A 21,469-nucleotide genomic window follows, 5' to 3' on the forward strand; every position below is an offset into this window, starting at 1 on the left:
CACTCAGCATCACCTGTGATCAGCTCAGCATCACCTGTGACAGCTCAGCATCACCTGTGACCAGCTCAGCATCACCTGTGACAGCTCAGCATCACCTGTGATCACTCAGCATCACCTGTGACCGGCTCAGCATCACCTGTGATCACTCAGCATCACCTGTGACCGGCTCAGCATCACCTGTGACCAGCTCAGCATCACCTGTGACCGGCTCAGCATCACCTGTGACCAGCTCAGCATCACCTGTGACAGCTCAGCATCACCTGTGACCAGCTCAGCATCACCTGTGACCGGCTCAGCATCACCTGTGACCAGCTCAGCATCACCTGTGACCGGCTCAGCATCACCTGTGATCACTCAGCATCACCTGTGACCGGCTCAGCATCACCTGTGATCACTCAGCATCACCTGAGACAGCTCAGCATCACCTGTGACAGCTCAGCATCACCTGTGACAGATCAGCATCACCTGTGATCAGCTCAGCATCATCTGTGACCGGCTCAGCATCACCTGTGACAGCTCAGCATCACCTGTGACCAGCTCAGCATCACCTGTGACAGATCAGCATCACCTGTCATCACTCAGCATCACCTGTCACCGGCTCAGCATCACCTGTGACCGGCTCAGCATCACCTGTGATCAGCTCAGCATCACCTGTGACAGATCAGCATCACCTGTGACCAGCTCAGCATCACCTGTGACAGCTCAGCATCACCTGTGACCAGCTCAGCATCACCTGTGACAGATCAGCATCACCTGTCATCACTCAGCATCACCTGTGACAGATCAGCATCACCTGTGATCTCTCAGCATCACCTGTGATCAGCTCAGCATCACCTGTGATCAGCTCAGCATCACCTGAGACAGCTCAGCATCACCTGTGACCAGCTCAGCATCACCTGTGACCGGCTCAGCATCACCTGTCATCACTCAGCATCACCTGTGACAGATCAGCATCACCTGTGATCTCTCAGCATCACCTGTGATCAGCTCAGCATCACCTGTGACCGGCTCAGCATCACCTGTGATCTCTCAGCATCACCTGTGACCGGCTCAGCATCACCTGTGATCACTCAGCATCACCTGTGACCGGCTCAGCATCACCTGTGACAGATCAGCATCACCTGTCATCACTCAGCATCACCTGTGACCGGCTCAGCATCACCTGTGATCACTCAGAATCACCTGTGACCGGCTCAGCATCACCTGTGACAGCTCAGCATCACCTGTGACCGGCTCAGCATCACCTGTGACAGCTCAGCATCACCTGTGACCGGCTCAGCATCACCTGTGACCGGCTCAGCATCACCTGTGATCACTCAGCATCACCTGTGACAGCTCAGCATCACCTGTGACCAGCTCAGCATCACCTGTGATCTCTCAGCATCACCTGTGATCTCTCAGCATCACCTGTAACAGTTCAGCTCCACCCTGGAGCTGGAGCAGCTGGATGAGGTCTGGCCACCAGCACCCCCAAAAATCCCCCCCAATCCCCCCCATCACCTGCAGAGCCCATCCTGACACCCCCCTGGCTCCCTCCCACCCTGCTCAGAGAAACCCCCCAGATTTGGGAATCTCTCACAGGCAAATGTCAGCTCTGCTGAAACATTTGAATTTTCCCATGGGAGACGTCTAAACAAAACATTAACATTTTGACTTAAAATGTCATTTCATTCTGGTTCTTCAATTAAAAACAAAATGACATTTCAAGTCAAAACGTTGATTCGAAACTGATTTTTTCTTGTTGTTTTACTCCAGGAACCAAAATTCTATTTCAAGTGAGACAGACAAGAAAGGCTGGCTCAGAGCTGGTTCCTCCCAGGTTTGCTGAACAAATGCCCCAGGAAACCCAAATTCTGGGAACAACCTGTTTTAAGGGTTTTTTAAATTTAAAAAAGAGCTGACAGGAGGGTGCAGCTTCCTGGGCTAACTCAGCCCAGGAAGGGAGGGGGGCTGGGATTGTCCCTGCAGGGATTGAGGCATCACCTGAGCTCCCCTTGTCACCCTTGTCACCCTTGTCACCCTCACCTCATTTCCTTGGCACTCAGCATCACCAGCACAGAGAGATTTCCCCTCTGGTAAAACCTGAGTCCAGCAAAAATTCCCTGAGCAATTCACTGGAAGAATTTAACATCCTCTCCCTGCCTGCTCTCCTCTCTCTGCACATGAAATGTTCTTTTCTGTGCTACAAAAAATACTTGGAAACCACTTTATCCTTAAGTGCTACCAGGCCTTTTTCCTTCCAGCTGCATAAACACGGTGGAGCAGGTTGGGCTGTGCCTCGTGGCACATCTGGAAAGCCCAGGGAGGTTGTGACAGCCCAGGGATGGTCTGAACAGAGCTCAGGTTTAAAGAGAGCTCAGGTTTGAACAGAGCTCAGGTTTAAAGAGACCTCAGGTTTGAACAGAGCTCAGGTTTAAACACAGCTCTGTGCCTGAACCTGGTGAAATGCTCAGAGTCAGCTTCAAACCCTCCCTTGGTTCTGGTTCTGGGTGCAGATCCAGCCCAGCCAGGGGGTTTTCCTGCAGCAGGAATTGCACTGGGCAGAGTTTGCACCTGGAGCTCAGCCCCTGCAGCCCCTTTGGGTGGGGATTTGAGGCTGTGGGAAGGGACAGGGATGGAGGGTGGGCTCTGGGAGCACCCCTGGCCCCTGCTGGGCAGGATTTTGGTTTGTGGTGAGGAACCCCCAGGGTTGTGCCCCAGGTGTGACCCCAGTGCCAGTGAAAGCCCTGCAGGCACCAGTGGCCCCTGTGGGTCCATCCCAGCTCAGGATTTCCTGTGGCACACCCAGCTGCTCCAGGGCTGGGTTCTCACCTGAGTTTGCCAAGAAGGGACCCTCATCTCCCCTGGAAGCTGCTCTGTGCCCAGGGATGTGGTGCTGGCAGCTGAGAGACCCCCTGCACCCCCACCTGGAGGGGGGTCCAGCTGCTCAGCAGGTGCAGGGTGAGACCCCAGGGGATGGGGAGTGGCACTTCCCACCTGGAGGCTCCAGGAGCAGCAGGGGCTGGACTCAGGTGCCCAAGCAGTTTTGGGATGGAGCCTGTGGCTCCCTGCAGGAGCCAGGCCTGTCACAGACACACAGACGTGGTTTGGCTCCAAGGAGGTCACTCACAAGGCAGGGCTGGCAGAGAAGAGGAAAAGCAACCCAGGCTTGAGGAGAAATGTGCTGGAGGCCACCCCAGAGCAGTGCCAGAGCAGGGAACAGCAGCCAGGGCTGAGCTCCCAGCCCCACACACAAACCACATCCAAGGGCTGCAGGGAGCAGCCAAGCCCAGCCACAGAGCTCAGCTCCCTTTGTCTGGGGCAGACAAAGAGAGGGGGAAAGTAAAACCCATCCTTTCCCTCTGATCCTCCCCAAAACCTTTCTCCCAGCAAGACACTCCAGCCCAGAGGAAAGGGAGGATGAGGTTTTGTGGGTGCACCACCCCTGGAAGTGCCCAAGGCCAGGTCGGATGGGGCTTGGAGCAGCCTGGGATGGTGGGAGGGGTCCCTGCCCTGGCTCTGGGTGGGATTCAAGGTCCTTTCCCACCCAAACCATTCCACAGCTCCAGCCCCCAGCCCCCTGGCAGCTCCAGGCGCTGCCCAGGAGCCTTTGGGGGTTGTTGGCACCAATCTCCTGCTTCCCACGAGAATTCCAGCTCTGACCCCACAGGAAAACCCCGTTCCCACATCCCCTGTGCTGGCAGGGCAGAGCTGGCCTGTCACCCCTGTCCCTGCAGTCACACCCTCCCTGTGCAGGGCAGAAACTGTCACCTCGCTCTAATTAGCCAGTGAGGTCCCTAATTAGCTGATGTAATTACTCTGAGGAAGTGATTTCATGTAAGAAATGCCTTATTCCTGAGAGCAGGCAGAGCCAGCCCAGTACCTGCAGGAACAGTGGTGGTGGCTGTCACTGGGGTGGGACAGGGATGGGGACAGGGACAGGATGGGAATGGGGACAGGACAGGGATAGGGAGGGGACAGGGATGGGGACAGGGACAGGATGGGAATGGGGACAGGACAGGGATAGGGAGGGGACAGGGATGGGGACAGGGTGACAGGACAGGGGGACAGGACAGGGGGAAAAGACAGGGATGGGGACAGGGATGGAGACAGGGATGGGGACAGGACAGGGATGGGGATGGGGACAGGACAGGGATGGGACAGGGGGACAGGGATGGGGAGGGGGACAGGGGGACAGGACAGGACAGCAATGACAGACAGAGGGACAGGGCCAGGCTGCCCCAGTGTGGAATCAGAGCCCACAAAACAGTCCCAGCACCAATTTGTTCTCTCACAAGAGATCAGATAAGCTAATCAGCACTGCTCCATCTGTCGAAGGGATGGAGGTGGGGGCGGGGTGTGGGGAAATAATACTGCTTATTTACATTTTCTTCCTTTTCTTGATGTAACTTCTAGATCTAATCAGCACCAAGCTGTGCTTTAATTGGAATTACAGCACATTTCTCTGCAGCTCGTTTGTCTCTCAGCACAAACTGTCCTCAAGTCCAGTGCCCAGGTGGCTCTTGGATCCTCCAGCCTGGCCTGGGTTGGGTCTGACGGGAGCTGAGGGGCATCCCCACCCCCATCCCATTATCCCATTATCCCATTATCCCATTACCCCATCCCCACATCCCACGGGAGGCAGGATAGATGATGGATGATGGATGGATGGATGGATGGATGGATGGATGGATGGATGGATGGATGGATGGATGGATGGATGGATGGATAGATGGATGGATGATGGATGGATGGAGAGAGGGATGGAGGGATGGGTGGATACATGGATAGATGAATGGATGGAGGGATGGATGGATGGATGTTGGATGGATGATGGATGGATGATGGATAGATGGATGGATGGATGGATGGATGGATGGATGGATGGATGGATGGATGGATGATGGATGGATGGATGATGGATGGATGGATGATGGATGGATGGATGGAGGGATGGAGGGATGGATGGATGGATGGATGGATGGAGGGATGGATGGATGGATGGATGGATGGATGGAGGGATGGATGGATGGATGGATGAATGGATGGATGGATGGATGGATGGATGGATGGATGGATGGATGGATGGATGATGGATGGATGATGGATGGATGGAGAGAGGGATGGAGGGATGGGTGGATACATGGATGGATGGATGGATGGATGGATGGATGGATGGATGGATGGATGTTGGATGGATGATGGATGGATGGATGGATGGATAGATGGATGGATGATGGATGGATGGAGAGAGGGATGGAGGGATGGGTGGATACATGGATGGATGAATGGATGGAGGGATGGATGGATGGATGTTGGATGGATGATGGATGGATGATGGATGGATGGAGGGATGGATGGATGGATGGATGTTGGATGATGATGGATGGATGGATGGATGGATGGATAATGGATGGATGGATGGATGGATGTTGGATGGATGATGGATGGGTGGATAGATGAATGGAGGGATGCAGATGCTGAGGGGACTCTCACCGGCCGTTTGAGCAGTTTCAGGTGACAGGAGCTCGGCTCTGCTCTCCCAACGAGACCCGACAGATCCCCCGGCCCTGCAGAGCCCGAGCTGCCAACGTCGCTGCGGATCTGGTGACCTTCGAAGAACCCCAGGGCTCCAACCCCGCAATTTCCAGCTCGGCAGCGATGGAGCCGCCCCGTGCCCCCTCCCTGGGGCTCCCGCTGCTGCAGGAGCCGCCCCTGGAGCACAAATTCCCACAAATTCCCACAAACTCGGCTTCGCCGCCGACGGTTTTGAGCCACAAATCAGCGGTGAGAAAAGTGTTAAGCGCTTCAATTGGAGCGGGTTAATCATAAAGGGATGGGGACAGGGACGAGACACCCCGTCTGCTCCCCGAGGCGCCCCATTAATGCAGATCACCGGGTCATTAAAGGACAGGGATGTTTGCGCTCCTCCTTTCCCACAGCTGAAAACCCCGAGATGGGAAACACGCCGAGCTGGGGTTTGTGTCACCCAGAGCGTCCCGCAGAGCCCCAGAATAATGAAAGGAGGAATAAATCGGTTAATTCCTGTGTAATGAGAGCTGCGAGCCCGCGCAGGCTCCGGGAGTTCACCAGGGCTGCTCTCCGGATCTCGCACGGTGTCCTGCAGTCCGAGCCAGCCCAGCCCCTCAGCCAGGACACCCTGGGCTGTCCCCGTGTGCCACAGAGGCCAGGGGGCTTCACCTGGGCAGCCCTGCCCCTTTTTGGGGCTCGGGAATCCCTCTGAAACCAAATCCAGCTGTTCCCCAGCACTGCCCTGGGCAGCTGTGATCCCTGTGCCCAATGTCACATCCACAGGAGCTGTTAAATCCCCACAAAGAGGGGGATTCCAGCACTGCCAAGGTCACCAGTGATCCCTGTCCCCAAATGTGACACCCACAGGGATGGGGATTCCAGCACTGCCAAGGTCACCAGTGATCCCTGTCCCCAAATGTGACACCCACAGGGATGGGGATTCCAGCACTGCCAAGGTCACCAGTGATCCCTGTCCCCAAATGTGACACCTACAGGGATGGGGATTCCAGCACTGCCCTGGGCATCGGTGATCCCTGTCCCCAATGTCACACCCACAGGGATGGGGATTCCAGCACTGCCAAAGCCACCACTGATTCCTGTCCCCAATGTCACATCCCCAGGGCTGGACAGGGACTCCAGCACTGCCCTGGGCAGCTGTTCCAATGCTCCTCCTTCCTTTTGGAATTTTCCCCATCCTGCCCTGCCACACCAGCCTCCCTCAGGGCCACCAAGGCCGTGTGCTGTGCTCACAGAGCAGAGTTTGTGCAGGAGCAGAACTCATCTGCCAGCCCGGGGGGGGCTGGGTTCAATCCCTCCCGTGGTTTCACAGCTCCCATCCCACCTCACCACAAGGCCAGGAGGAAATTGCAATTATTTGCTGATGGTTTTTGGGAACCCTCATCCAGCCACAGGAGCTCCTTGTTTGTGCTGCACCACCAACCTGCTTCTCCTCTGCCAGAACTATTCCCAGGGCACCTGTGGGAAGCCTTGGTTTGGAAAAAAAAAAGTGATATTTCATATCCTAAAAGGGAGAAAGGCAGAAAACCTCTCCCTCAGTGCCCCCTGACCATTCCAAAGGCACTGTGGCCATGAGGAGACCCCAAACTGGGGCAAGGTTTTCCTGCAGGGATAAACATTTCTGTGAATATGAGGAGACCCCAAACTTGGGCAAGGAGGTTTTCCAGCAGGGATAAACATTTTTGTGAATATGAGGAGACCCCAAACTTAGGCAAGGAGGTTTTTCTGCAGGGATGAACCTTTCTGTGCCCAGAACCAGCCTCTGTGAAGTCAGAAGGATTTCCAGCAGTTTTTCCATGCTGAGCCCCGAGTTCCTGTGAGCCCAGCCCCCCAGGAGCTGCCCCAGGAGCAGGGCATTGAGTGGATAAATTGATTTTGGATCCAGGTCTGCCCTTCCCCGGCCCTGTGGGGACTTTCCTCAGGGAACTGCTGCTGGACTGTCCCTGCCAGGGCAGGAAATGGAGTCACAGGGTGGTTAGGTTGGAAAACACCTCTCAGATCATCCAGCCCGGCCATAAACACGTTCCCAGCACAGGCAGAGCTGCCTCTGCCCCGAGGGTTTCCCCACAGACGGTTCCTTCCTTCTGCTGCGTGAGGAACACAAAGAGATGCAGACCCAGAACAGATTTTACCTCCTGAGCATCAAGACTCAAATCAAATAAAAATTTGGATGGGCTGATGCTCAAGTGCACCTGGTCTCTGGAAGCACCTGCAGGTTGGAGGGATTGGCAGGAGAACCAGGAGGGATTTGTAGGAAAATCGGGAGGAATGTTTAGGAAAATCAGGAGGAATTTTTAGGAGAACCGGGAGGGATTTTTAGGAAAACAAGGAAGGATTTTTTAGGAGAACCGAGCGGGATTTTCAGGTGAACCAAGAGTGAATTTTAGGAGAACCAGGAAGGATTTTCAGGTGAACCAGGAGGGATTCTTAGGAAAACAAGGAAGGATTTTTTAGGAGAACCAGGAGAGATTTGCAGGAGAAACGGGCGGGATCTTTAGGAGAACCAGAAGGATTTTTAGGAGAACCAAGAGTGAATTTTAGAAGAACCAGGAAGGATTTTTAGGAGAACCAGGAGGGATTTTTAGGAAAACAAGGAAGCATTTTTTAGGAGAACCGAGCGGGATTTTCAGGTGAACCAGGAAGGATTTTTAGGAGAACCGGGAGGGATTTGCAGGAGAACCGGGAGGGATTTGCAGGAGAACCAGAAGGAGTTTTAGGAGAACCAAGAGTGAATTTTAGGAGAACCAGGAGGGATTTTTTAGGAGAACCAGGAGGGATTTTCAGGAGAACCGGGAGGATTTTGTGGAACCTGCGGGAGCAGCGCTGGAATTCCGCGGGAGGGACGAGCGGGGCCGCCCCGGCTGCAATTAGGAGCCAATTTGGGAGAAGTTCAGGCTGGGAGGGGCTCACATGCCGGTGGTCTCCGGAGGCAGAGCTCTGCCCGGGAGGGTTTTCCTCTCTCAGCCCATCCCTTTGTGCCTGAAAGAATCAGCCCCGCTTATTATCAAAGCCACAAACCATCTGGTTCCACTTTGCCGGGGAAAGGCAACGAGTGCAAATCTGGTTTCACTTGGGTTTTCCTTCCCCGGGTTATGGTTTGCTCCGTGTTTAATGTTGTTTCTGCAATTCGATAGTTGGGCGGTGGGTGGCCCGGTTCCCCCATTTGAAACTAATTTACAGCTTTGTCTGGCAAAACTGTTGCTTCCAATCAATTAGCGCTGACACCGAAATTAAACCGTCCTGGGGTCTCGACATGTAAAGGAGCAGGTCGTCGTTTTTTTGGATGAAATTTGCTCTTCCGAGGGGAGTCTGGTGGCTCAGCCTTCCCCCGTGCCGAGCTGGGTTTTTATTTTTAAAAGATCCAGGCTGTGTTTCTTTCCAGCAGGTTTAATGGGGAAGGCTGAGCTCCCTGGTGGATGCTATTTTTGTTTTACAGCCGTGACCTTGTTAAGGAGATGGACAAACAAGGCAGAAATGGAACATTAATAAATAAAGCCTGAACCCATCAAACCATCGCTGCGGGAGCGTTCCCAGCCCCTGCCCTGCCCACCCCACCCGGGCCAGGCTCTGCCCCACGAGTGGCACCCCCAGAGCTTAAATGAACCCCGGGTTTATTGTCGTGAGAGCCCCCCGCAGCCAAAGCCTGGCCTAAGCCCACCCAGGCAAGGCTTAACTGCCGGCAGGGGCAGCTCGGGAGGTTTGGCCGGGATTTTTGGGATTTCAGAGTCCCCGGAGGACAAACAACGCCCTGAGACAGGGGCCAGGCTCCGCGGGGAGCTGCAGGGTTCGGGTTTGGAGCTGGGAGGGACCGGGAGTCACCCAGGGTGGTGATGCCACCCTCAGCCTTCCCCTCCTGCAGCCAGAAATCCCGAATTCCCTGCGGATGGGGCCAGATGGGGATCCAGGGCTGAGAGACAGAGCAGGGCTGCAAAGCTCACCCAGGGCTCAGAGCTGGATCCAGTGGCTGAACCAGAGCAGGGACACACCTGGAACACACCTGAACCCGACTGGACCCACCTTAAATCCACCTTTAACCCACCTAGACCCACCTTAAATCCACGTGGAACTACCTGGAACTTACCTGGAACCTGTCTGGACCCACCTGAACCCACCTGGACCCAACTGGACCCACCTGGAACCAACTGGACCCACCTTAAACCAACCTGGAACCAACTGGAACTACCTGGAACCCACCTGAAACCACCTGGACCCAACTGGACCCACCTTAAACCCACCCGAAACCTACCTGGACCCGACTGGAACTCACCTGGACCACCCCCAGAACCCACCTGAACCCACCTCCTGCCAGGGCTCAGCCAAAACCTGCCCTCCCCCAGCACCTGGACCCTCAGCAGTGCTGGGGCTGTTTAGAACCAGCAAACAGCAAAAAAAAAAAAAAAAAAAAAAAAAAAAAAAAAAAAAAAAAAAAAAAAAAAACCTCTCTCCCAACAGGAAGAAAAATATTTTTGAAAGCCTTGAAGTTTTTACAGCTGGTGAGAGGCAGCACCGGGAAGGCTGGAGGGCAGCCCTGGCCAGCAAATTCCAGCCAAAGTAGGAGCATGGGAGAATACCAGAGCAGACAGGAAGAAAGAGATGAAGAAGAAGAAAGGAGATGAAGCAGCTGTGATAAAAACGAGCTGGCTGACAGGCTGGTGCCCACCAGAGCCTCGTGTGTGAAGATGCAGCAGCCAGAGCTGGGAAAATTCCCTGGCTTTGAAGACCGGGTCTTCCTGGAGACAAACAGCTCTAATCCACACTCCTGAGTAATTCTCTCTTTGGCAGCACATCATACCAGCATCGATTTAAACCTCGGGGCAGCTGCACCGCCTTTAATCTGGGTTTTATTTCTGTAAACTCCAGTTTCAAGGAGCTGCAGCGGGGCTGGGTGGCAGGAGCAGAGCCAGAATCACTCGGGGCTGCCCTGGAAACTCTTGAGCTGCTCCAGGAACGGTGTAAAAAGCTGTGATGCTGAAAAGGTGACAGGCAGGAAAAGGGTCAGAGTGATGCTGAGCAGGAGGGGCAGCCCCGGACGGGCTCGTTCCTCTGCTCTGTGAGGGTCTCAGCTCCCAAAAAACAGCCTGAGAAGGGGAATGGCATCCCCGAGAGCTCCTTTAAACTGAGATTTTAATGGAATTGTCCCCAATCCACAGCCTGCCTGTCCTGGGGGGTTAAACTGAGATTTTCATGGAATTGTCCCAATCCACAGCCTGTCCGGGGGGGTTAAATTGAGATATTGATGGAATTGTCCCAATCCACAGCCTGTCCTGGGGGGGTTAAATTGAGATATTGATGGAATTGTCCCAATCCACAACCTGTCCTGGGGGTTAAACTGAGATTTTCATGGAAATATCCCCAAGGATATCCCTCAACAGGGAGATGCTGTGGAACAGCCAAAAGCCAGAATGACAGAAGGGCTCAGGTTGGAGCCGGGGGGTCCCCGGTGCATCCCCCCGATGGAATTGGGTCTGGGGTCGGCTTTCTGCCCCCTTTGAGCCCGTTCCTCCCGGATTCCCGCAGTCTGAGCTTTGTCCCGTCTCTGGCACCATCTGCAGGTGGCAGCTCCATCCCTCCGACGATGCCAGGAGGATTTTCCAGCCCAGAATCCCCCAAAAACGGAGCCGGGCAGGGGCTGGGGGTGCCAGCACAGCCCCGACCCCCTCCCCGCCCTTCCCCTGCAGCGACAGCAGAGAATTCGCACATTATTGTGTGAAAAAACAAAGTTTCAGCAGCAACAATCCCCACTTTAACCTTACATCTTATTTTATATAGTTTTTAAAGATACCGTGGTTAACTTTAAGCGTGGTAACTTTTTTTTTTGAACCACTAAATTCACTGATCAGAAGCGTTTGTGTGGATGTGCTCAGGCTCTCTCTTCCTACAGGTATTTAATTTTTTTTTTCTGGATTCTTGTGAGACAGACTTTAATTTTCCACAGATGCAAACTCCTTACAAGAACAGATTGTTGTGCAAACTGATTCTAATGATTCTTTTTCATGGGAACAGGTTCAGTTAGAATAGCAAGGTTAGAACTGAGTTTTACCAAGATTTTTCTTTTATGAAGTTTTATCTATATGCAACAACTCCACATCCTCTGCTGCTCAGGGAGTTTATTTCTCTTCTTGGAGGAGAAAACAGCTGGGGGAGCTCTGGGGAGGGAATTGAGGTGGAAGGGAGCTGCTGGCACAGGGCTGAAGGGTTGGAATTATATAGAATATAAATTATATTCTATCATATTATATTCTATCAATCATATTATATCATGTTATATCATATTATATAATATATATATAATATTGTATCATATTATACCATGTTATATATTTATTGATTGGTCTTGTGCTTTGCACAAGCTTAGGTACAATAATTGGTGGTTATCCAGAATTTCACTTACCTGTATTTTGAGTCTTTTAATTTCAATATTTTGGTTTTTTAGCTTTTTTTTTTTTTTTTCTTGATTTAGTATAATTTATATTTTAGTGGCTTTGAAGGGTTTTCAGTTGTAGCAAAACAGTTAAAAACGGCTCATTTTGTGCACCTGTTATAAATATTGGTCTAAAGTAAGAAATATACAGAAAAACATGGAGAGAAGCAGGTGAATACAGTTTGGCTGGTGCATACAAGCACAGGCTTGTTCAGACGTGGCTCCGTGGTTGAAATTTGCTCAGAATGACACCTGAGCACCTGGAAGTGGCTCCTCAGGGATCCCCTGAGCAGAGCTGAGCTCTGGGGAAATTCCCCCCCTGAGACCCCCCTGGCCCCCAGCACAGACCCCCGAGTGCAGAATTGACCCTCGGGGCTCTGCTGCTGCTGGGAACCCGGGGCAGAACAGCCAAAACCCCAGGAAATGGAAAAAAAAACCCTCCATCCCTCAGCCTTTGTCAGCAAAGGGATTCCAAACAGCACGATGAGAGGCTTGGCATCTTTCCTTCCTGAGGAATTTGCAAAATATCCTTTTTTTTTTTTTTTTTTCCTGCAGCAAAAATCAAAGCCAGACTCAGCCTCAAACGATTAAAGGTTAACTAAAACTTCAAACAATCTCAGGGGATGGGTGGTTATCCCAAGAATGGTGGGATGTAAATGGGCTTGGGTGGAAGATCTGCCTTTAATTAGGGCTGTGTCAGGGCCACGAGCAGGAAAAGAGGCTCTGGCACAGATGGGAGATTCCTTGGAAATTCTTTGCAGGGGAAAATATTGCTGCACCTGTTCTGGGAGAATCCTGCCCCGGGGAAAGTGTCCTGAGTGTCCCAAAAACTCCAGGGGGTTTGGACATGGCTCCAGGCACAGGGAGGGGTTTGGGGGTCTGGGGGTGGGTCTGTGATTCCTGGGGGTCCCTTCCAGCTCAGGGCATCCCCTGGCTCAATGAGGGCAGGGATTGGGAACCTGGAGCAGGAACAGGATCCCAGACATGAAATGGGAACCTGGAGCAGGAACAGGATCCCAAACCTGCACTGGGAACAGGATCCTAAACCTGAACTGGGAACAGGATCCCAAACATGAAATGGGAACCTGGAGCAGGAACAGGATCCCAAACCTGCACTGGGAACCTGGAGCAGGAACAGGATCCCAAACCTGAACTGGGAACAGGATCCCAAACCTGCACTGGGAACAGGATCCCAAACATGAAATGGGAACCTGGAGCAGGAACAGGATCCCAAACCTGCACTGGGAACAGGATCCTAAACCTGAACTGGGAACAGGATCCCAAACATGAAATGGGAACCTGGAGCAGGAACAGGATCCCAAACCTGCACTGGGAACCTGGAGCAGGAACAGGATCCCAAACCTGAACTGGGAACAGGATCCTAAACCTGAACTGGGAACCTGGAGCAGGAACAGGATCCCAAACCTGCACTGGGAACCTGGAGCAGGAACAGGATCCCAAACCTGAACTGGGTACCTGAACTGGGAACAGGATCCCAAACCTGAACTGGGAACAGGATCCTAAACCTGCACTGGGAACCTGAAGCAGGAACAGGATCCCAAACCTGAACTGGGAACCTGGAGCAGGAACAGGATCCTAAAACTGCACTGGGAACAGGATCCCAAACCTGAACTGGGAACAGGATCCCAAACCTGCACTGGGAACCTGGAGCAGGAACAGGATCCCAAACCTGAACTGGGTACCTGAACTGGGAACAGGATCCCAAACCTGAACTGGGAACAGGATCCCAAACCTGCACTGGGAACCTGGAGCAGGAACAGGATCCCAAACCTGCACTGGGAACCTGGAGCAGGAACAGGATCCCAAACCTGAACTGGGAACCTGAACTGGGAACAGGATCCCAAACCTGCACTGGGAACCTGGAGCAGGAACAGGATCCCAAACCTGAACTGGGAACCTGGAGCAGGAACAGGATCCTAAAACTGCACTGGGAACAGGATCCCAAACCTGAACTGGGAACCTGGAGCAGGAACAGGATCCTAAAACTGCACTGGGAACAGGATCCCAAACCTGAACTGGGAACCTGGAGCAGGAACAGGATCCCAGAGCAGCAGTGGGAACAGGATCCCAGAGCAGCAGCTGCTCCAGGCTCGGGCTCCTCTGGCTCCTCCCAGCCCAGCCCCAGCAGCATTTTAATTAGCGGGGTGTTTCCGTGCCCCTTTTCCCCATTGATGTGCCCCCAAGAGGAGCCCATAAACGCAGGAATTGAATCCATAACTCACCGCCCTTGGCGGGGCTGCTGCGGGCTCTGCTCGCCACATTGCACACGATGCTTCCCTGCCTCTGCCAGGACATAAACTCCATCCAACAGCTCCAAAAAGAGGAAAAAAACCCTACAACCCTCCTCCTACCCCCGCAGCCTTCCCAGGCTCCGGTTTAGGGCTGGTTTAGGGCTGGCAGTGTCTGATGTGGGGCCAGGCTGTGGCTGCAGTCAGATGAAAGAGCAGCCCTGGCTCTGCCAGGTGTGCCCCTGGCACTGCAGCCCGGGCCCTGCTCCAGCCCAGACACCGCCAGGAAATAAAATCCAAACCAGGAACATGTGCTGGAACAGCCTCACTTCGCTGGTTTCTATAAAGGAGTTTCCCAGGGCAAGGCTGGGGTTTTCTTCAGTGCAGCGTTTGGAATTCTCAGCTCCCTGCTCCCAGCAGCCTCTTATTTACAGCGGTGAGACCTCAAAGAGCCGAGTGAAACCTCCAAAACAACAAGAATTGCTGGGGGCGAGGTGCCAGAGAGGAGCAAACGATCCGCAGGGAATGCTGAGAGCAGGGGGAGCCAGAGCTGGGGGATCCACACCGGGCTGGGGGCACAGATCCTCTCCTGTGGCTTGGTGAACTCCGAGGGGCAGCTGCTGCTGCTGGCACACAGCTCCAGAGACCAGGAGAAAATAAGAAAATTAAAAGTAAGTAAAAAAAAAAAAAAAAAAAAAAAAAAAAAAGTAAGTAAAAAAAAAAAAAAAGTGAGTAAAAAAGTAAAAAAAGTAAGGAAATGAAAAGGGTTTTGTAGAAGATGTTACACTCCCTAAAGCATAGCCCGGGGTTGAAAAACACCCAACCTAAAAAATAGCTGCAGGGTTTTTAAATGGAATAATTTTCATGCCCTTTAAGCACAGGATGAGGGGTGGCCCCAAGCTGAAGGAGAGGTTTGGGTTGGACACCAGGAGGCACAGAGAGAGATGAGGGTGCTCCAGGATCCATTCACACCTCCAGGGATTCTCTGGGCACCCAGGGAACAATTCCTGCCCCAAATCCCACCCGTCCCTGCCTCTGGCATCCCCATGTCCTGGCCCTCACCTTGCCCCCAGCTGGCACAGGTAAGGTCTCACCTTGGTGTGGCCCAAGGAAAATCAAATCCCTGAGCAGAGCAGCATTTACAGCCCCTCCTGGGCATCTGGATTCCATCAGGAGCAGGGGCTGCTGAGCAGATCAGCACATCCCTGGGGAGTGTTGTGGGGGCAGAGCCAGAGCCTGGTGCCCCCTGCCCTGAGCTCTGGCTGCAGGATGCTCCTGGCAGTGAAATGTGTCTGAAACCAGCCAGGAGCTCCAGAGCTGGCAGGAACCTTCTCCCCTCATGCTAGGCCAGGTCTAACCAGTCCTGCTCCTTCCTAGGAGAGCACAGAGCTTTCCTGCCCCTCCTGGCTCCACATGGACACCCCAAACCTGCACAGAAATCACCTCAAAGGGCTGAGAGCAGAGCTGTGACAACAGGCAGAGAGGGCTGAGCCAGGATGGGAAATGGAGCCACAGGTGCTGATCAAATCCCCTGAGCCAGGTCACACACATTCCAAAAAATGGCACAAAAACTGTGCCCTGGCAGGGCAGGGACAGGGCAGGGACAGGGCAGGGACCTCTGTCCTCACCCTGCTCCAGGCACTGGAGCCTCCTCTGTCCCCAGGGGCACTGACCCTGCAGCTGCTCCCAGAGAGGGATCCTGCTGCAGGCAGGGACCTGAACCCAGGTGATCCCACAGCAATGGGAACATTGTCAGTGACCCAAAGCCAGAGCCAAAAACACCTGGAACATGGCCCCAAAAATACCTGGAACACAACTCCCAAAATACCTGGAACACAACCCCAAAAACACACCTGGAAAACAACCCCAAAAACACACCTGGAACACGGCCCCAAACACACCTGGAACACGGCCCCAAACACACCTGGAACACAGCCCCAAACACACCTGGAACACAACCCCAAACACACCTGGAACACAGTCCCAAACACACCTGGAACACAACCCCAAACACACCTGGAACACAGTCCCAAACACACCTGGAACACAGCCCCAAACACACCTGGAACACAGCTTCAAATCAAGCCCCAAACACACCTGGAACACAGCCCCAAACACACCTGGAACACAGCCCCAAACACACCTGGAACACAGCCCCAAACACACCTGGAACACAGCCCCAAACACACCTGGCCCACAACCCCAAATCCAGCCCCAAACACACCTGGAACACGGTGCCCAGCCCCTGCTGGGAGCTCTGCCTCAGCCCAGGGGCAGGAACAGCCCAGGGCTCACCTGGAGAAGGGAAGGATCCAGGGAGAGCTGGAGAGGATTTGGGGTAAGGGATGGAGGGACAGGACACGGGGCTGGGTGGGATTTGGGGTAAGGGATGGAGGGACAGCACTCGGGGCTGGGTGGGATTTGGGCAGGAATTGTTCCTGGCAGGGGCTGGGGTGGATTCCTGGCAGTGCCAGGCCAGGCTGGTGGGCACTGGGACAGGGGACAGCTGCCCAAAGTGGCCCCAAAGTGACTTTTCCAGCTGCCACCAGAGCCTTTCCCAAGGGGTGTCTGGAATGTTCCCCCTGCACAAACTGAGCACAGACCCCCAGAGCTGGGTGGGGTTTGTCTGGGACCCCAAAAAATGGGAATGGGAAAGAACAGGCTGAGAATCCCCAGCAGTCAGTGGGTGTTTCAAAGGCACAGGAGGTTCAGGAACAGATTGGTTTATTTGTTCCATGTAATTTAGTCCCCAGTGTGTCCCTGGAGTCCCCAGCACTGCACTGGAGATACTGCAAAGGTGACCCAGGAAGGTTTTGTGTCCTTCCCAACATCCCAATCCAACCCTGCCCTCTAGTTGCAATTTATTTATTCACTTTATTACAGTAACATGTATCAGATAAATGGGGCAATAAATAAAAATAAAAAAGCACAGCACCTCCAAACCCCCTGATGAGCTGAGATCCACACACCCAGCTGCCTTTTTTATCTGGATTTTTGGGAATTTGGCAGCTCAGGAGAGGAGAGGGATCATTCCCTTCCAGGCAAGGAAAACATGGATCTCACCCCTGGGATTGCAACCCAGGCTGGAACTCCTGGTCCTGCAAAAGCTCCTGAAGGATCTGCTGCACTTGGACCCTGCAGCCAAATCTTCCTGCAATCCCCTGCCAGAGCCCCAATCCCTATTCCAGAGCCTCAAATCCCCATTTCCAGCTCCCCAAATCCCCCATTTCCAGCTCCCCAAATCCCCCATTTCCAGCTCCCCAATCCCCATTTCCAGCTCCCCAATCCCCCATTCCCCAATCCCCCATTTCCAGCTCCCCAAATCCCCCATTTCCAGCTCCCAAATCCCCATTTCCACCTCCCCAATCCCCATTTCCAGCTCCCCAAATCCCCCATTTCCAGCTCCCCATTTCCAGCTCCCCAAATCCCCCATTTCCAGCTCCCCAATCCCCCATTTCCAGCTCCCCAAATCCCCCATTTCCAGCTCCCCAATCCCCCATTTCCAGCTCCCCAAATCCCCATTTCCAGCTCCCCAATCCCCCATTTCCAGCTCCCCAATCCCCCATTTCCAGCTCCCCAATCCCCCATTTCCAGCTCCCCAAATCCCCATTTCCAGGATCTCAGATCCTGCAGCATTTCTCACTTTTCTGCCCACTGGGACAGAAATCCAAACCCCAAATCCAGCAAGCTGTAGAGTGAGAGCAGCAGAAAGTCTCTGAACTCACACTAATTCTTATCCCAGCCCTGATCCTCCTTAGACAAACCCCCTCCCTCTGAAATTCCTCATTACTTTATAAAACTGTAACTTGATGCCCTGCTGAGAATTTTTAAATCTTCTCCACTGTATTCTTAAAGCACATAAGCAAAACCCCCATCACTTAATGAAGTGTAAAACTAATTATTATGAAATAAAACTAGCTGCTCACCAAGTGGAAAACCAGCCTGTTTTCATCTCCTATTTTCCTCTGCAATGTATTTCCCCCCCTGCTCTGCAAATGTAAAAATAAATATCCCTCCCAGCAGCGTGCTGCCAGGAGCTGCAGCCCACCAATGAAAACCTGCACAATTTAATGGCCCTTAAATGCTCAACATCTTTTTCTCTTCCTGTAAAATCCATCTGACCTAATGGCTGTGACAATTACATCTATGGCCTTCCTATTAAAAGGTAATTTTCTGAGTTGGCAGAGCAACACAGGCACGAGATGACAAAAGCACTGAACTCCAACTCCCCAGCATTCCCAGGACAAAAAGGCAAAATTCCCTTTTCCAGAGAGCTGTTACACCCATTTTCCCAGCATTTACACAACCCACACCTATTAAACCTCAAAACTCTACTGGTGTTTCTTTACCTGAAAAAGAATTGACCACCACAATGCAAAAAAAGATTAAAAAAAGAAAAAGGAAGAAACTATTTTATTGATGTTATAAGAGAGATTTAGAAAAACATACCTAGAAGGAAAGACAGTATCAAAATAGGCCAGTTAGTACAACAAAACAAATCCTCTCCAATCAGTTTCAAGTAATGCAATCATAAAAGATATTTGGCTAAAAAGAAACTCTTTACTCTGAGATGTTTTCTGTAATAATCCTCTAAGAAACTAAAGGAAAGCAGCAGCAGATCTGTTTTACTCCAGACATGGATTTAGTAAATATATTAAAGGTATTTCTATATAAAAACTGCCCTGCACATCCATCACTGTCTGCAGCCTCCCCAGTCCTACAAGACTCTGCCCAAAAAGGGAGGAAAAAGGAGATGAACACAACTGTGCTGTAAGGAAAGGAGCAGCTGGGGGAGCCCAACAACAGAGCAGGAGCTCTGGCTGCAGCTCTTGTTTCTCAGGAATCTGGAGGGAGTTTGGCTTTTGTGCTCCAGGATGCCACATTCCCCTGGTGCTATCAGCAAAAGGAGCAGGCTGGGGGCAGCACCCACTGCAGCCCCTTTTGTTACCAGGCTGCTTTTTCAGCCTCCCCTTTGTAACACATTTCATGGGTTGGTTTGTACATAAAAGTTCCTTATGGGAAGCATCCTGCAGGTAAAAATGAAGCCTTGTTTCGTGGGGAGATCCCAGCAATTAAAAACTCCCATTAATCCTCCCCTACTGACATTTCCCCCTTAAAAAATATTGAAGAACATCATGGAGGTGCAGGGCTGGGCTGCCTCAGGGAGCTGCTCACTCCCATCCTGAGGAATGGAATCCTGACCCTGGCACTGCCTCCAGGAGCCAGGACTGAAGCACCCAGGAACAATTCAGGGGAGGGACTTTAGTGTTTGGATGGAAAACCTGATTTGTTTTGAAGTCTTGTAGAAGCAAAGGCACTAAATCTTCAGCTTATATATTAAATAAAGGTTGTAACTTGGCCAGCCAAGTTACAAGAGACACCAGAAGAGCTTCCAGTGTGTCACAGCACATCCTGCTCAGCCAGTGTGACAAATGAGCCACTTTCTCTTGATCATTAAGGGACATCCACAGCTACAACACTCAGCTACTCTCCTCTGCAGTTTATTTTTAACCACCCCATGAGAGTTCAAGTTCAAGGATCAACTGGAGCTTCTGGGTGTAGGTCCTGCTTTAATAAGTGGTCAATCAGACATTAAAATAATTTAACCCCTATGTCATCATTTTGACAGTTTGAAAAGATGTTCTAAACCTTTTATCCATCTCATGAAAGAAGTGTCAGGCCTGAAACACCACAGCCCTGTTTAGTGTTTTGTGAGAAGAAAAAGCTTCAGCTGGTTGGGAGGCTGTGATTGCAGCTTTACCAGCAGCAGGGATTTGACACCAGCACTGGAGTTGAGTGTCCCAGCTGCAGGTCAGCACACCAGGCCCTGCCTCATCTGGATGATCTGCAGCAGGGCAGCCTGCACATCTTCATCCATGTGGCCCTGCAGGGCAAACACTGGTCACACACTCTGCAAATGCCCCAGCAGCTGCCCCAGCCCCAGAGCTGCCAGCTCACCTGGGCAGCGCTGAGCAGGTGAGTCCTGTACACCGAGATCACCTCCTGGTGCTGCTGCTTGGCCTCCTGGCAGAGAGCAGGGACAGCATCAGCTCCTGCAGCTGCAGCCCCTGCAGCAGCTGCAGCAGCTGGAAACCTGCAACCCCTGGAAATCCGCAGCCCCTGCAGCAGCTGGAAATCTGCAACAGCTGGAAACCTGCAACAGCTGCAACAGCTGGAAACCTGCAACAGCTGGAAACCTGCAACCCCTGCAATAGCTGGAAATCTGCAACAGCTGCAACAGCTGGAAACCTGCAACAGCTGGAAACCTGCAACAGCTGGAAACCTGCAACAGCTGGAAACCTGCAACCCCTGCAATAGCTGGAAATCTGCAACAGCTGGAAATCTGCAGCACCTGCGAAATCTGCAACACCTGGAAATCTGCAACACCTGCAAAATCTGCAACATCTGCAACCCCCCCTGCAACCCCTGCAGCAGCTGGAAATCTGCAATCCCTGCAAAATCTGCAGCACCTGCAAAATCTGCAACCCCTGGAAATCTGCAACGCCTGCAACCCCTGAAAAATCTGCAACCCCTGCAACCCTGGAAATCTGCAACACCTGCAACCCCTGCAAAATCTGCAAACCCCCTGCAGAATCTGCAAGCCCTGCGACACCTGCAGAATCTGCAAGCCCTGCCCCTTCCAGCCCTGCTTCTGGGCACTGCCAGACCCAGCAGAGCTGAGTTTACAGCTTCAAGTTTTATCCTCTCCCTGCTCTTTTGCTGGAAGCTGCCAGGGCTGAGGTGACAGAATCACAGAGTATCTGAGCTGGACCCAACTCCTGGCCCTGCACACACTTGTTTCAGCTGTTTGGTTAAATTAAACCCACCTCATTTTAGAACTGCCTTAGAACCAACCTTGCAGAGTGGAGTGAGTCTGAGCAGGAGCTGCACTCCCCTGGCTCAGACACAGCTTCACTGAGTGCTCACAGAATCCCACACTCAGCATGTGCCCCCTGCTCTGACAGGGCTTCAGGACAAACAACACACCCAGGGCTTGCAGGCAGAGCTCACACCATGAGGGAATCAGGACAAACAACACACCCAGGGCTTGCAGGCAGAGCTCACACCATGAGGGAATCAGCACCTCAGCCTTCCAGGGAGAGAAAAGTGCATGGCTGGGTTTCTGTAAGGAATGAGTGAAGCTGAGCCTGCACTCACAAATGATCCTGGCAGGATTATAGCACAGTATCCCACCAGCACAACCTCCCCTGCTTTGCTCATATCCTTTTTATCTGGAAAAGCTGCCAAGTGCTGCAACTCAAACTGAAGA

The 21,469-nt window shown here is 52.6% G+C and overlaps 1 protein-coding gene across 1 annotated transcript in view; it reads right to left on the reverse strand.

Annotated features, from left to right (window-relative positions):
- The window catches only part of UACA (uveal autoantigen with coiled-coil domains and ankyrin repeats), a 178,774-nt gene that overhangs the window by 130,664 nt on the left and 26,641 nt on the right, over positions 1-21,469 (reverse strand). Inside the window, exons 17-18 of the mRNA XM_079317591.1 lie at positions 20,158-20,223; positions 19,987-20,083 (exon numbers count right to left, since the gene is read on the reverse strand). Coding sequence (XP_079173717.1) covers positions 20,012-20,083; positions 20,158-20,223 — 138 coding nt within the window. The 3' untranslated portion in view covers positions 19,987-20,011. The remainder of the gene's footprint in view (positions 1-19,986; positions 20,084-20,157; positions 20,224-21,469) is intronic.

This window comes from Erithacus rubecula (assembly GCF_903797595.1).
Source record: "Erithacus rubecula genome assembly, chromosome: 14".
NCBI classification, from domain to species: domain Eukaryota; kingdom Metazoa; phylum Chordata; class Aves; order Passeriformes; family Muscicapidae; genus Erithacus; species Erithacus rubecula.